At 47.3% G+C, this 15,252-nt stretch overlaps 2 protein-coding genes and 1 pseudogene across 3 annotated transcripts in view; 1 reads left to right on the top strand and 2 right to left on the bottom strand.

Moving 5' to 3' along the window:
• Positions 1 to 13,537, top strand: part of RAD54L (RAD54 like) — a 26,267-nt gene extending 12,730 nt beyond the window's left edge. The window contains exons 9-18 of the mRNA XM_026498182.4: positions 3,298 to 3,448; positions 6,770 to 6,896; positions 7,942 to 8,016; positions 8,156 to 8,286; positions 8,828 to 8,938; positions 9,091 to 9,214; positions 9,575 to 9,653; positions 9,956 to 10,135; positions 12,904 to 13,067; positions 13,150 to 13,537. Of these exons, the coding sequence (XP_026353967.1) occupies positions 3,298 to 3,448; positions 6,770 to 6,896; positions 7,942 to 8,016; positions 8,156 to 8,286; positions 8,828 to 8,938; positions 9,091 to 9,214; positions 9,575 to 9,653; positions 9,956 to 10,135; positions 12,904 to 13,067; positions 13,150 to 13,360 (1,353 nt within the window). The 3' untranslated portion in view covers positions 13,361 to 13,537. The remainder of the gene's footprint in view (positions 1 to 3,297; positions 3,449 to 6,769; positions 6,897 to 7,941; positions 8,017 to 8,155; positions 8,287 to 8,827; positions 8,939 to 9,090; positions 9,215 to 9,574; positions 9,654 to 9,955; positions 10,136 to 12,903; positions 13,068 to 13,149) is intronic.
• LOC130543472 (60S ribosomal protein L38-like) lies at positions 6,386 to 8,802 on the bottom strand (annotated as a pseudogene).
• The window catches only part of LRRC41 (leucine rich repeat containing 41), a 17,228-nt gene continuing 15,455 nt past the window's right edge, over positions 13,480 to 15,252 (bottom strand). For both annotated transcript variants that reach the window (XM_026498181.4, XM_057310677.1), the window contains exons 8-10: positions 14,582 to 14,704; positions 14,286 to 14,361; positions 13,480 to 14,192 (exon numbers count right to left, since the gene is read on the bottom strand). In XM_026498181.4, the coding sequence (XP_026353966.1) occupies positions 13,973 to 14,192; positions 14,286 to 14,361; positions 14,582 to 14,704 (419 nt within the window). In that variant the 3' untranslated portion in view covers positions 13,480 to 13,972. The remainder of the gene's footprint in view (positions 14,193 to 14,285; positions 14,362 to 14,581; positions 14,705 to 15,252) is intronic.

Here is a 15,252-nt window from a genome sequence, read left to right as displayed (position 1 = left end):
GGCAGAGGGGACCAGGCTGCTGCTTGCCACACTGCAGCATCCTGGCCTTCCTTTTTACTCATCTACCTTTTTTTGTCCGCAATTTGTCAGTTGTCAGAGACGTGAGGAAGCCTGTCCGGAAAGATAGCCTACTCTAGGAGGGGTTTGTCCGTTTGTCCCGTTCAGGCCCTGGAAAGGGAAGATGCCACCCCAGGCTTTCCTGCTCCCAGCACCCGCAGTGCTTCCTCCTAGCAGATGCTTCTCTCTGGCACACACAAGTGCTGCATGATAACGCTGTGTACAGAATCTTTGGTCCTTACGGTAATCTGAGTTAGAGCAAGTCAGAAGACTTGGGGTCAGCCGTGCTCTGCCACTCGTAAGCATACTGTGCACGTGAGGCTGCTCAGAGGCTCTGTTACTTCCGTACAGCGAATGGATGGCATAGGGTCTACCTGAAAGGGACATGGTCCACATCCAGAGAGAAGATCTATGGAAATATTTTGTAAAGTATATGAATAGGCGAGGGATTGACATTGTTGTCGTCATTTCAGTTTTGGAGGTTAGGAGAAGTGTGATGACTTGCCCAGTTTCCCCCTGCTAGGACCTAGTGAGCTGGGACTTGAATCCAGGCCTGAGATTTTAAGACCTGGCTCTTACCCTTACTGCCTTGGATGTAACCCAAAACTTGGTGTAGGAAGTGTGGCTTAGGTATGGGAGGACTGGCCCTGTATGCCTTCTCCAAACCCATATATGTTTCTTTATAAGATCTAGAGCACACAGCAAGTCAGAAAAAGCGTGCTGGGGAAATGCATAAAAAACAAGAATGCTACTCATAGGGCTCATGTTTCAGAGAGAAAAGTGGTATTTGATCGTGGTATCATTTTTTTGTTTTAAAAAAGGTAAGTGGAGAACTCTGCCAGAACAGAAATTCAGCAGCAGCTTATTAATTTATTAGAGCTCTGACAACTTTTCATCTGGCCGAACATTTGATTTGCTGAGTTCCCAGAGTTTGGCTTCTTTCTTTCTTTCTTTCTTTCTTTTCTTTTCTCTCTGATTTTAATTAATTTATTTAGAGACAGAGAGAGCACAGCAAGAAGAGGAGCAGACTCCCCCTGAGCAGGGAGCCTGATGCAGGGCTCCATCCCAGGACCCCAGGATCACGACCCGAGCCAAAGGCAGATGCCCAACTGACTGAGCCATCCAGGCACCCCTGTTTTTATTTTTTTATAAGATTTTATTTTGGGGGCACCTGGGTGGCTCAGTCAGTTGAGTATCTGACTCTTGATCTCAGCTCAGGTCTTGATCTCAGGGTTCTGAGTTTGGGCCCCACATGGGCTCTGCACTGGGTATGGAGCCTACTTAAAAAAAAAAAAGTTTTATTTTTAATCAGTCTCTACACTTAGCGTGGGGCTCGAACTCATGACCCTGAGATCAAGAGTAGCACACTCTTCTGACTGAACCAGCCAGGCACCCCAGAGTTTGGGTTTTAAATCCCCCCCCCCAAAAAAAAATTCTAGGTCTAATTCTTCTTTAATAGCAATGGTGGTTATTCATTCATTTCCTTCAACAGACATTTACTGAGCACTTCTCTGTGGGGCTCTGTCCTATGCACCAAGTTATTATATAAAGGCAAGTCTGACATGGTCTCTGCCTTAAGAAGTTCCTTTCTAGCTGAGGAGATTAAGTATAGTAGGGTATGCTTAGTACTCTAGAATATATAGCAGTAGGTGGGTGGCAGGGTAGTACAGTGCCCAGACTTTGGAATCACACAGACCTGAGTTTAAATCCCAGTTCTGCCACTTTCTACCAGTATGATTTGGGATAACTGTTCACCTCTCTGAACTTCATTTTCTCTAAAATAGGTATTACAATTCATAGTTTCCTGATTGTTTTTTTTTTTTAAGCTTTTATTTATTTATTTGACAGAGAGAGAGACAGCCAGCAAGAGAGGGAACACAAGCAGGGGGAGTGGGAGAGGAAGAAGCAGACTCCCAGTGTAGGAGCCTGACGTGGGGCTCGATCCCAGAACGCCGGGATCACACCCTGAGCCGAAGGCCGACGCTCAATGACTGAGCCACCCAGGCGCCCCCCCTACTTTTCTGATTGTTATCTGGATTACAGACAAGACTATAGGGAAGTGCTCCTTATTAGTACAGTGCCTGGCACTTTGAAAAGATTCAGTAAACAGCTCTTATGTTACAGGGTGCCACAGGAGCGTGGAAGTGGGAGAGACCAACAGCCTGGGGTCATTGCGGAAGGCTTTGCATAGGAGGTGACATTTGAGGAATTTGCCTGTGGGAGAGAATTCTGAGCAGAGGAATGGCATGGGCAAAGAGACCTAAGGAAATCCAGCATTGGGAGTGGGGAGGAGTTACGGCTTCTTGAACTAAGACAAGCTGAGGAGAGGTGTTACCTATGGAGAGGAGTTGCCTAGGGCCTTATTGAGAAGTGCTAAGCTAATGAGCTTGGACTTGATTCTAGAGACAGGAGGGTCAGTGGACGGTCTGTGTTTAATTGCATCGTACAAGCTGACCAGAGGGGGAGCGTGCTGACTTGTTTGTTCATTCTTTCCCTGGTGGTTGCATTTTGAGTGCCTTGCCCGGTACAGACCGAAATGGGGACTTCGGATAGAAGAGGCACAGGCCTGATCTTGCCCAGGTGGTTCTTCGGGAAAGAGGCAATACAATAGGGTCCTTTACAACTTTCTTGAAAAAGCCTTAAAAAAGAAGTAACAGTGGTGTGTATGAGGGGTGAGTGACAGGGAGAATAGGGATTGGGGAACAGATGCAGAGGGAGGCAGAGAGAGGCTCTTCAAGTGTTTGAGCTGTGGATTCTGCAGGGCGAGGGAAGGAACAGCCTGGGCTAAGTCCCTTTAGCTCTGACAGCCTACACATGGTTTGTAGACCAATCCAGCAGGCATCTGGCTCTGTAGGTTCTGGGTTGGTTGGGCTGATGGGGAGGGAGGATTCCCTGAAAACATGGGTCTAGAACATGGCTGAATGTCTCTGAAGAGGATAGGCAGCCTGCTAAGGCTCTGAAGTCTGGGGCAGGGAAAAGGAGGGGAGGTAATGGAATCCAGGGAATCCTTGCTTTATGAATATTGCACTGATGGTCTGGAAACTGAAGGTCTATCTCCTGAGCCTGACTGTTTTCCCTAAGCAAGCAGGTAAATTCTCACTCTTGCTGTACGCTGTCAGTTCCTGAGGCCCCAGGACCTGTAATGTTTATGATTCCTCTTTTCCTGTCCGCACAAGACTTTGTAGTCATTAGGGATGCCACATCACGCCCAGGCCTAAGTGAGAATTAATTTCCTTGCAGGGACACAGACTTAAGAACTCTGAGAATCAGACTTACCAGGCACTGGACAGCTTGAACACCAGCCGGCGGGTGCTTATCTCCGGGACCCCCATCCAGAATGATCTCCTTGAGTATTTCAGCTTGGTACATTTTGTTAATTGTGGCCTTCTGGGTAAGAAACCAGCCTTGTCTGCTACATTGGAGAGGAGCCTTGCTTTGGCCTTGGGAGTGTAACTCTAGCTGAAGAGAGAGAGGGCAGAATGCTAGTTATATGTAGGTCACTAGGCACTCTTGTAGGTGACTTCTTTTGTCAGGGAGTAGCTTAGCCATTGGGCAACTTGTTTCTACTGAGCAACTCAGCAAGGCGCACGCCAGCCATTTTTCCACCGCAGAGATAGTAGGGCTATGCACGATGTGATGTCACTGAGCTGGGGATGGAAACACTACCTCTAGGCATTTTTGCTCATCACATCCTAGCTGCCTTACGAGAGCTTTAGCCTCGGAGCAGACTGTCTTGGGCAATTTTTGTTTCTTAACTACTTTTTAGTGTACAAGTCAGTGTCATTAAATGTGCTTACATTGTTGTGCAACCATCACCACCATCCACCTCCAGAACTTATTTTATCTTGCAGATTTGAACCTCTACCCATTAAATAGTAACTCCCCCTGTCCCATTCCCCCATCCCATTCCCCGCAGCCTCTGGCAACCACAGGTGGGTAGTTCTTGCACATAAATATCTGTGGGAGGGTTTGTTAGTGCCACCCCAACTTGCCAGTGCTCAGGAAGATAACTTTAGGCAAGAGCCAGCTAAGCAGCAAGATTTTCATAAAGTGAACACATTTGTGTAACCACTATCAGATCAATTACTGCCACCATCTCTGCAGCACCTCCCCCCTTTTTTAAAGATTTTTTTAAATTTAAAGTACGAGCGGGGAGGGGCAGAGGGTGAGGGAGAGAGAGAATCCCAAGCAGACTCTGCACTGAGCATGGAGCCCAGTGGACTCAATCCCACGACCCTGAGATTGTGACCTGAGCCAAAATCAGAAGTCGATGCCCAACCAACTGAGCCACCCGGGTGCCCCTAGCAGCACCCCCTTCTAATCACTGTTCTCTCCTTTTCCCCCTGAAGTAAGCACTCTTCTGACACTCAAGATTGGTTTTTGCATATTTTGGACTTTATGTAAATGGGATAATACAATATATATTCCTTGGCATCTGGTTTCTTCTTTTTCAACATTACATTTATGGGATTCATCCATGTTGTTGCTTGGGGCAGTAGTTGGTTTCCTTGTTTGTATACAGTTCCTTTTTTTTTTTTTTTAAAGAGAGGTAGAGAGGGGAGCAGAGGGAGAGGGGGAGAGAAAATCTCAGGCTCCATGCCCAGCACGAGCCTGATAGAGGGCTCCACCCCACAACCCTGAGATCACCAGCCAAAATCAAGAGTTAGATGCTTAACCCAACCGAGCCACCCATGTGCCCCAATGCTGTTCCATTTTTATGAATATACCAGAATTTATTTATCTTTTCTGTTGATGGACAGTTGAGTTTCCAGTTTTTTATTCTTTTGAGTAATGATGCTGTGAGCGTTCTTGTATGTCTTTCCCTGAGCATAGTGTGCATTTCTCTTATGTAAATATGCATTCTTTGTCCTACAAGTCGAATTGCTGGGTCATATGTTATGCATGTGTTCAGCTCTAGTAGATAGTGGTTGTGCCAGTAGTATATGAGAATTCCAGTGTCTCTACATCAGAGGTCAGCAATTTTTTTTTTTTTAAGATTTTATTTATTTATTTGACAGAGAGAGACAGCCAGCGAGAGAGGGAACACAAGTAGGGTGAGTGGGAGAGGAAGAAGCAGGCTCCCAGCGGAGCAGGGAGCCCGATGCGGGGCTCGATCCCAGCATCCTGGGATCACGCCCTGAGCCGAAGGTAGACACTTAACGACTGAGCCACCCAGGCGCCCCAGCAGATTTTTTTCTTAAGGGGCTAGATGGCATTTTAGACTTGCAGGCCATACTGTCTCTGTTATAAGTACTCAGCTGTGCTACTGTAGCATGAAAGCAGCCATTGAATGTAAATGAATGGGCATGGTTGTGTTCTAATAAAACTTAATTTACAGAAACAGGTGCCTGGCCTATGGCTGTAGTTTACTGACCTCTGCTCTATATGATTACCAATATTTATCTTAAGGGAAATTTTTAAAACTTATAGTCATTTTGGTGCACATTTTATGATACCTCATAGCATTTGCCTAATGTTTAATCAAGTTGAACGCCTTTTAATATGTTTATTGGCCATTTGAGATCCTCTTGTGTGAGATATCTGACTTTTTTTATTGCTGGCCAAAGGAAAGCCCTATACCCATTAAGCAGTCACTCCCTATTTCTCCTTTCCCTCAAACTCTGACAGTCACCAATCTGCTTTCTGTCTCTATGGACTTGCCTATTCTGGACATTTCATATAAATGAAATCATGCAATATGTGTTATTTTTGGCTTCTTTTGTGTTTGGCTTCTTTTACTTAGTATAATGTTTTGTCCACATTGTAGCATGTGTCAGTACTTCATTACACTGATACATGCTACTTCATCTCTTGTAAGCAGTATAGAGATGGGCTTTTTTTTTTTTTTTTTTTTTAAGATTTTATTTATTTATGTGACAGAGAGACAGCCAGCAAGAGAGGGAACACAGCAGGGGAGTGGGAGAGGAAGAAGCAGGCTCCCAGCGGAGGAGCCCGATGTGGGACTCGATCCCGGAACGCCGGGATCACGCCCTGAGCCGAAGGCAGACGCTTAACGACTGCGCTACCCAGGCGCCCCTATAGATGGGCTTTTAAAAAAAATCCAGTCTGACAGTTGTATTGTCTTTTTAATTGGATTATTTGGCCCTCTTATATTTAATGTAATTAGTTATATATTTGAGTTTTAATCTGTCTGTGTGGCCTTTTAAGTCCCCACTTGCTTTGGTAGCTTTCTGGTCCATTCAAACAGAGATTGCCTGTAACTTGTCTAGCTTTGTTCTTGACAGAAAGACGGTCTGTAACAAAGTAGTCTGCCACTATTGGCAGTGGGCTAATCATTCATTTTTTAACATTTTTTTTAATTAAAAAATTTTTAATACAGTTCAAATCAGTGTGCCAGGTTCATTTCAGCTCCTTCACTGCCAAACCTGGGAGCTGGGATTGCTTTAGTTTCTCTGCCTTTTCTTTGTCTGTGACGACCAAGGTATAAAGGTACCTGCTGCATCAAAGTCTAAACTTCACATTACTCTTATGTTTCTTGATCTTGACAGATATAGTACCTTTTGCCTGGCCATGAGCAGAAAGTCCTTGATTTCTTCAATTTTGAGAAGCATGTCTATCAGGGGCCTCAGGGGAGATTGTGGCTGGCACAGCAAGTGACTAGAAGCGAGGACAGAAAAGAGTGAGACTCCCCCCCCCCCCTTTTTTTTTAACATTCTTTAGTGCTTTAATTTTCCCTTCTCTCTTGTCTTAGGAACTGCCCATGAGTTCAAGAAGCATTTTGAGTTACCAATTTTGAAGGGTCGAGATGCAGCTGCCAGTGAGGCGGACAGACAGCTAGGAGAGGAGCGGCTGCGGGAGCTCACCAGCATTGTGAATAGGTAAATGGCAGGGTGGGGGCTGGGCTAGGCAGCAGCACCTTTCTTCAGGATTTTCCCCCAAGTTAGGTCATCAGAATTGCCTCCTAAACCATCCAAGTCCAGTCCTTTGGGGCCGTGGCCTATAAGGGCTAGGATTCTAGAGACTGGGGTCTGTGCCCTGACCAGAGCCACTGAATGAATGGAGGTGTCTTGCAGGTCACGTCCCTACTGTCTTCCTGGCCTGGCCCCTGTAGTCTGGTTTTGGGCTGCTTAGTGTCCGGTTGAGGAAGCTCTTCTCTGATGTTGCCTGACTCCCTGAGCAAATATCCCTTGGAGCATTGTTAGTACCTCAGAAGTTTCCTGTCAGTTGATCTCAGAGCTAAAGCACCAGGCTTCCCTTCTCAGGCCCCATAGCCTTCTTTGACAGGTAGAAATAGATCTAAAGAATGGGTGTGGCTCCCAGACTAAGAGGGCTTTTCCATAGGGTTCACATAATCCAGGGGACAAGTACATTTGGGACTCCTCTATTGTAGGTAATACACTTGATTTATATCCTGAAGTCCTGCCCCCTCTCCCTCCCAATTTTAGATGGTAGGAAGCAGAGTCACTATGTTCTTAGGTGCTACTCCTAGTTCTTAGGAGCTACTCCTCAGGTGCCTGATCCCTGTCCTTCCTGGTGTGCCAGGAGCTATGGGCTTAATTTCATTGAACCTTGGGCCATGTGGTATTTGGGCAAGTGCAGGCAGAAACTACCCTAAGGACTTAGTGGTTTGCAGCTTGCTTTCCCTGTCTGAGCGCCAGGCTCAATGGGAGGTCTTGGCCTTCTCTTGAAGACCAGCTAAACTTTTGAAGAGGAAGCGTTGTCAATGTAAGCTAGATTGTTTGAAAGGGTTTTTGTTCCCATGACTGAGACCTGCATAAAGATATGTTTGCCATAGGGCTGATGGATCTCTGTCATTTGATACTACAGAAGATAGTCTTTTGGATTCTTTGGGTGGTAGCTTTTATTCCAGTAGTTAGCATAGCATTTGTACCAGCCTCTTGCCTTTTTATCCTGTCTCCCCAGGTGTCTGATACGGAGGACATCTGATATCCTGTCTAAATATCTGCCTGTGAAGATTGAGCAGGTGGTTTGTTGTAGGTACTGAACTCAACTGAGGGGTGTGGAGTGAGTGTGTAAAAACAAAGCTCAGCCCTTGAGGCATGGCTGGGCTCTCACGGTGTCTTTAGGGCAGAGGTGTGGTCCCCCTTTCCCGCTGATCCAGCTGCCCTTTTTTCAGGCTGACATCCCTTCAGACTGAATTATACAAGAGGTTTCTGAGACAGGCCAAGCCAGCTGAAGAGTTGCGTGAGGGCAAGATGAGTGTGTCTTCCCTTTCTTCCATCACCTTACTAAAGAAGCTTTGTAATCGTGAGTCGGGTCCATGTCCTGGGGTCCTCTGAAAGAGTGAGCAAGGGTAGGCTCCTGTGTGGTCCAGACACCTTCCAAACTTGTCTAGAGTCCTCATAAAGCCCACATGTGATTCTAGCCCTCTCTGAGCTATGAACCCTACATTGTATACTCTGTAAACCAGACCCTTTGTTTTGGAAGGTTTAGCTTATCCACTGCCCAGCCCAAGCTTGATGCTTGGGGTATATGGGACTGTGTGTGTGTGTGAGTATGTGCACGCACACATGTGCATATAAAATGTTGGACAGGAGGACAAAGAACAAACCTTGCCCTCCGTGGTATAGTTCCCTTTTTGTTGGGAGAACACACTAGTTAGCAAGATGTCCCAGATGGAGCTGATTGCATACTGGGATTTGGGGCCAAGTAAGTCTGGTGGTGAGGATGGCCTGCTGGGTAGGCTTCTAGAGGGGATTCCAATGAGCACTGAAGTGGAAACTTCCGAAAGCATTGTAGCTGGCATTTTGCATTTTGTTTGTGGGTTGTCCCCCCCCCCCCCCCCCAGATCCAGCTCTAATCTATGACAAGTGTGTGGAAGAGGAGGATGGCTTCGAAGGTGCTTTGGAAATATTCCCCCCTGGTTATAGCTCCAAGGCTTTAGAGCCCCAGCTGTCAGGTAAAGCCAGTCTTCGGGCTCCTCTGGGAGGAGGACTGGGAGATCGTCTCTTTGTGCTAGGTGTATCCTTGTTTCAAGGCGTGATATCAGGAGTAAGACTCTTGGGGCATTGGGATGGCCTGCAGGGGGCTAACAGTTGCTGATTTCTCCAGGTAAGATGCTGGTCCTTGATTACATTCTGGCAGTGACCCGAAGCCGCAGCAGTGACAAAGTAGTGCTGGTGTCCAATTACACTCAGACATTGGACCTCTTTGAGAAGCTCTGCCGGGCCCGAAGGTAGGGAATAGCCTAACCGTTCGCCAAAGCAGCGTCTCTCTGACTGTCCTGCTAGGAAGAATAGTTGTTCTGACTGGTGGATACGGGCCAAGATGTGGGTATAGGAGGGGCTTCCCAGAAAATGTCTTCTCTTATTGCTGTGATGGTCCCAGCTCCATCCCTAAGCAGAATAGCCCTTGGTCCTTCAGGTACTCCCAGAGGACAGAGTCCTGGGCTCTAGCTCGCTGCCTATCCCTTTGGGAGTTTAGGGCCTCAGGCTGTACATGAATAGCCTCAAGCATGGTTAGTTCAGTTCCTTCGGTAGCGGGGCTCCGGGGCTCTGCTTCCTTCTTTGGTTTTGATCTTTGGATTCCCCTTCAGGTACTTGTATGTCCGCTTGGATGGCACAATGTCCATTAAGAAGCGAGCCAAGGTTGTGGAGCGCTTTAACAATCCACTGGTAAATGTACAGCCCTGTTCCCACACGACCAATGCAGTAACGTCAGAGTCAAGGGGTGATAGAGAGGCTATAAGGGTGCTCTGCTTTAGGGTCTCTGATTTTTTTTTTCTTCCCCCTTTTCTGGTGGGTGTGGTGGGGTTAGGCTGGTTGGTGATAGCTGGGCTGGGAAATTGGTAGGCAGACAAATTGGTGGTCCTTATAGCATGAGAGTACAGATGTGTGCGAGAGAACAGTCTGCTGGGCTGAATAGGATTCCAGTTCAGGCTGCAAGAGGTTCTTTTTCTCCTGCTTCCTCTTTCCAGAGCCCTGACTTTGTCTTCATGCTCAGCAGCAAAGCTGGAGGCTGTGGCCTCAATCTCATTGGGGCTAACCGACTGGTCATGTTTGACCCTGACTGGAACCCAGCCAATGATGAACAAGCCATGGCCCGGGTGTGGCGTGATGGTCAGAAGAAGACCTGCTATATCTATCGCCTGCTGTCTGTAAGGACGGTGACAGTGGTCACAGTAGGGGCGGGTCATGGAACAGGACCTTCAGGACCATCTTGGGTTGTTTCTCAGTACCTCTCTTTGGTCTTCTGCCTCTAGGAGCGGCCAGGCTATGGGCTTAGCCAGAGCCCTTTATTCTTCTGTTCTTTCTTCCTCTCTCCACCCCATTCCTTTAAAACCTTACTGTGCCATCTGGATACCGGTTCAGTGGTTAACAGACTCTCCTGTGGTCGCCTTCCTTTCACAGGACACCTGCTTTCCCTCATACCTGATTTCTCCTGTGCCACTTGCCTTGTAATCGTCTTACACGCCATGTGTCCCATGGGGCTAAGAAGAGGTATTTGCATTCTCCAAGTTCTCAGTCTTCACTCAGACCATCCACCTTATAGTTCTCTTTTAAAGCTCATGTTATCTGACTTGACTACTCTCTTTTCTTTCTTGTTACAGTCCTCTATCCTATGCTATTTTCCTAATTCACTGATGACTTTGGATACCAGCCCAATCTTCATTTTTTCCCCAAATCATCTTGACTTCAAGGACCATGCAGTTCTCTAGCATTCTGGCCTTCATGTTTCCTTGACCTCCTCTTAAATGAGCTCTTCAACTTCCCCTCATTTAATTACTTCCAAGGCCACACTCCAGAACTTTAATAGTACCAAAACTATACATAGTTCCAAACTTTAATATCTGTCATTCTATTCTCACTTCCTGTCCTTCCAACTTTCTCATACCTCCTACATCTGCTTCAAACTAATGTCCCTAGTATCCCACCTCCCCCCTATCTGGCTTGACTTCTCTTTCTGTTTGGCCTGATTCTTATTCATCCTTTCGGCCACTCTTTCCGTAAAACCTTCTCCACTTGGATCATTACAACTGTTCTCAGGTTCTGCACCAGATAAAATTTGCAGGTATAGATCAGCACTAGCACAAATTCACATATTCCATTTTGGACTGGGCCATATCTTGTTTCTTTCAACAGCCACTTCAGGCCTTCACCACTTCCCTCAAGTTTGTTACCTAACCCTGTCTCTCATTCTTTTTGCAGAGACCTTGTCTTCTACTTCACAGAGAAAACGTAGGATATCAGGCTTGAATTCTCTAGCCTCTCTTTGGTAAATCTCTACACCTGGCTCTTCCCTTCCCTTCTCAGAGGAAGATCATTTCCTTCTTTTTTGAGGCTCATCATTCTAGCTTTGCCCAAGACTCTTTGCTGTCCTTTCCTTTCTTAGTTGATTAAGTTCTCCTTCATTTCCCTGGGTCTAGAAACATGCTGAAGTAGCTCTCACTTTAAAAGTTTCTTAAGCCTCTGTCCAATTGTAGCTACTACTTTGGGTTACTTTCCATTTGTTCATAGTCACATTTTTCCAAAGCCTACAAATTCACTTCACTTCATGTTCTACTCACTCATCAGACCATTTATGCCACTGAACCTGCTTTTGAATATACTGTTGGCTTCCTAATTGCCAAAACAAGAAACTCTTTATTTTTTTCTCTACATCTGACACTGTTGACCACTAATCTTTAAAATTCTGTTCTCTTTGGAAATTGCACTCTGGTTTTCCTACCTCTGTGACTACATACACTCATTATATTGACAAATCTCTGAATTTTTAGCCTGGATCTCTTAACCTGATTTCTAGACCCGTATTTCCATCACCTATTGTACATTTCCACCTGCATGTCTTATGAACACTTTGGATGCATGGTGACTAAATACATTTTCTTTCTGAATTCTGTCATTTAATGGCTCCGTTATCCAACCAACCCAAACCTGGGTATCATCCTAATGGACCATTCTCTGTCTCCTAACAAAAATTACTATTGGTTTTTACCTTCTGGAAATTTCTTTAACCTTCCTCTCTGTCCCATGCTGAGGTCACAGTCCTCTCTCACTTGGATATTGCAGGAGTTTCCTAATTCTTTACCTTTGGTCTTAACCTGTTCTTCACATACTGCTTCCTGAATGAACTTGACAAAAATTCTGATTTTGCTTTTCATCACTTGCAGGACAAGGCCAAGCTCCTTCAGCCCGGCATCCATATTTCTCCAGTATGACCTCTGCTGACTTTCTCAGTCCCAGCTCTTACTACATTCCCACCATCCTCTAGACAGGCTCAAGTTCTCAGTCCTCTGGTAGGCAAGGCTTATTCCTTTGTTCCTATGTGGGACCTAAGAGCTTTCCCTTCTCTCTTTCCTTGTAAACCATATACTCATTTTTTTTTAAGGTTCAACTCAAGGATAATCTTTCAAGCTTTCCAGCACTCCCCTCTACCGTCCTTCTTATGGGCCCTTGGGTATCCTATACAGGTTTTTATTGTACCGATTAGTTTATGTCTTTCCCACTAGACTGTGAGCTCAAGAATAGGGATCATATTTGATTCGTCTTTGTATCCTCACGCATAGGGCCTGGCCTAGGATACCCTAATGATATTGAGTGAGAGAGACCTGGCTTGGTGTGGAGCTCTGGTGAAGCTGCGGCAAACCTCAGCTCACTCTGAAGGAGTTTAGCCAGGCCATGAAACCCTCCATTTGTACCGAAAATATCCTGGGTGAGCAGACATGTACAAGTCATGTTCCCAAGAGATAGACTGGGAAAATGGGCTCAGCTGAGCAGGTGTGTGGCTGTAGGACTTTCAGTTTTATTTCCCCTTCTCTTGGATGGCTATGGTTTCAACCCCTGGGTTTTCCTGCGCCTCCCCCCCCCCCCCCCGTGTTTGGGGATGACTCAGCCATGCATCCCTTGGACTCCCCCGCCCCCCCAGGCAGGAACCATTGAGGAGAAGATCTTGCAGCGCCAGAGCCACAAGAAGGCACTGAGCAGCTGCGTGGTGGATGAGGAGCAGGAGGTGGCGCGGCACTTCTCTCTGGGCGAGCTGAAGGAGCTGTTTACCCTGCATGAGGCTAGCCTTAGTGACACACATGACAGGTGGGTGGCCATTACCTCTGAACTCCCTGCACAGCATGGAGATGGGCTCTGTAGTCACCACAGCACTGTCCTCTGCCCCCAGGTTGCGCTGCCGCCGCTGTGTCAACAACCACCAGGTCCGGCCACCCCCCGATGGTTCTGACTGTACTTCAGACCTGGCTCAGTGGAACCATAACACCGATAAGCGGGGGCTCAAGGATGAGGTACTCCAGGCTGCCTGGGATGCTGCCTCCACGGCCATCACATTCGTCTTCCACCAGCGTTCTCATGAGGAGCAGCGGGGCCTCTGCTAATAAACCAGTTGGTCTGGGTGTAGCTGTTAGAGGAAGGAGACAGGGAAAAAGGGGCTCCTTGCCCCATAGGACCCTACTAAATTTGTTCTCTGGGACAAAAATCATCAAGGAGGGCTGCATGATGTTTGCCCAAAGTTTATTTTATAAGAAAAACTTTTTTGGTTAAAAAAAAAGAAAGGAATAAAGGTATGAAAGGGACTGAGGCCTGGGAGCAGCATGGTAAGCCCAGCGGAGAAGAGGCCTGGTAGTGGACACTCCTAAACTTCTCTAAAGCCTGGATACCTGCTTGAGGAAAGAAAGCAGGAACCTCGGGCAGGGGGAGGGGAGCCGTCCTCAGTGACTGATGAGCACTGTAACTTGCCCCAGGGTTCCCAGAGTACTGGGTAAGGGGCCCAAAGGCTCTACACCCAGTTGTGGGAATGCCTTTGCTGAGCCCCATCAAGGCCTCCAGGACCTCAGTGCAAGGGAAGAAGGAAAAAAGAGAAAAAAAGGTGGCAGAAAGAGAAAGACAGAATTGGTGTTTGGGAGTTCTGGGCAGCCCATGTCACAGCCCGTGTCTCAGCCCCTGCAAGCCGATGGTACTGAGCATGGGCCTATGAAGCCTGGGCCCCATCACATGGTGCTGACATAATCTGCGAAGGCCTGGGATGAGTCCCACGAGTCGCTAACCACGTGGCAAGTGGCCCGGAGCCGCCGAATGGCTTCCCTGGCTGTGACTGCATCCTGGTCCAGCCAGTTCTGGAAGAGGCGCAGGTGACCAAAGGCTCCACGGCCCCAGCGCTCCAGCCGCTTGGCAAACTCCAGAAGGCCATCTGGCTTGATGCAGTTGGAACTGGTAGGGGTGAAATGGATTAGACACCCAGGAAACAACTAATCCCTGTAACCCTGCAGCTCCATCCCTTGTCCCTTCCTCCTCCCCATGTACCTGATGTCCAGCTGACACAGAGAGGAGGATGAATCCTCTGAGAAAACATCTGCCAGGGCCAGCAGGCCAGCATTCCCTGGGGAGAAGGGGAGAAATGTCTGTGACCACCCAAGAACAGAACAAGGGTGTCCCAACCCAGCTCTGATAGGGAGAAGCCCAGCCTCCTGAAGCTCCAGCACACAACTATATTCCAACCCCCACGTTCCCAGTGGAGAGGCCTATGCCCTCATCCACGGAGGTTCTACGTCAGGGTACTGGCTCCTTCCCCCTGTCCCTTCCCAGGGCCCTGCCCCCACCCAGGCGGTTCCCTGGCAGCCGGAGGCCCTTCAGTGTGGAGTTGCCCTTCATAGCAGCAACCATCTCAGGCAGAAATTGGGCCGGGCGCTTCTCAAACAGACGGCAGAAGGAGAAGGTAATCTCTGTCAAGAGAAATTAGAATAAATTCTGATGGCTAACATTAGGACTTAGTGCTGCCCCTCCTGTCCCAACTGGCCCTAGCAAGGGGTATGAACGTTTTTATAGAAGCCCAGAAAGAGAAGGGAATTTGCCCAAGACCCCAAGCAAGACTGGAACTAAGTCAGATTCAAACGAGAAACTGAGCCCAGATATTCACTGTTGGGAGGTTTCCTACATGTACAGTTCTCGGTTTAGTTTTTTCTCCTCTGTCCACTGACTGCCTTCTATGCAGGGGTGGGCATTAGGGGCAAGTCTATAAGGGAAGCCTGACCCAGCATATTTATCCTTACCCACCATTATCTCTGTCAGCCACTGAAAGGTAAGAAAAACTTGAGTGAGGCACTGTAAAAGTGAGTAATTTCCCCATGTTTAGTATAGGAGGAATTGAGTTTGGGACAGATTTTAGAAGGAAGATCATGCAGCTTCTATAGCCATTTTATAGTTGAGTATATAAGGCCAAGAAAAGAACAGTGGCTTGCTCATTCAGTGAGACAGTGGCAGAGCCACAGTG

This window comes from Ursus arctos, unplaced genomic scaffold (assembly GCF_023065955.2).
Source record: "Ursus arctos isolate Adak ecotype North America unplaced genomic scaffold, UrsArc2.0 scaffold_12, whole genome shotgun sequence".
NCBI classification, from domain to species: Eukaryota; Metazoa; Chordata; class Mammalia; order Carnivora; family Ursidae; genus Ursus; species Ursus arctos.
The sequence above is the reverse complement of the archived record's forward strand: the minus strand, read 5'-3'. Positions and strand labels throughout refer to the sequence as shown.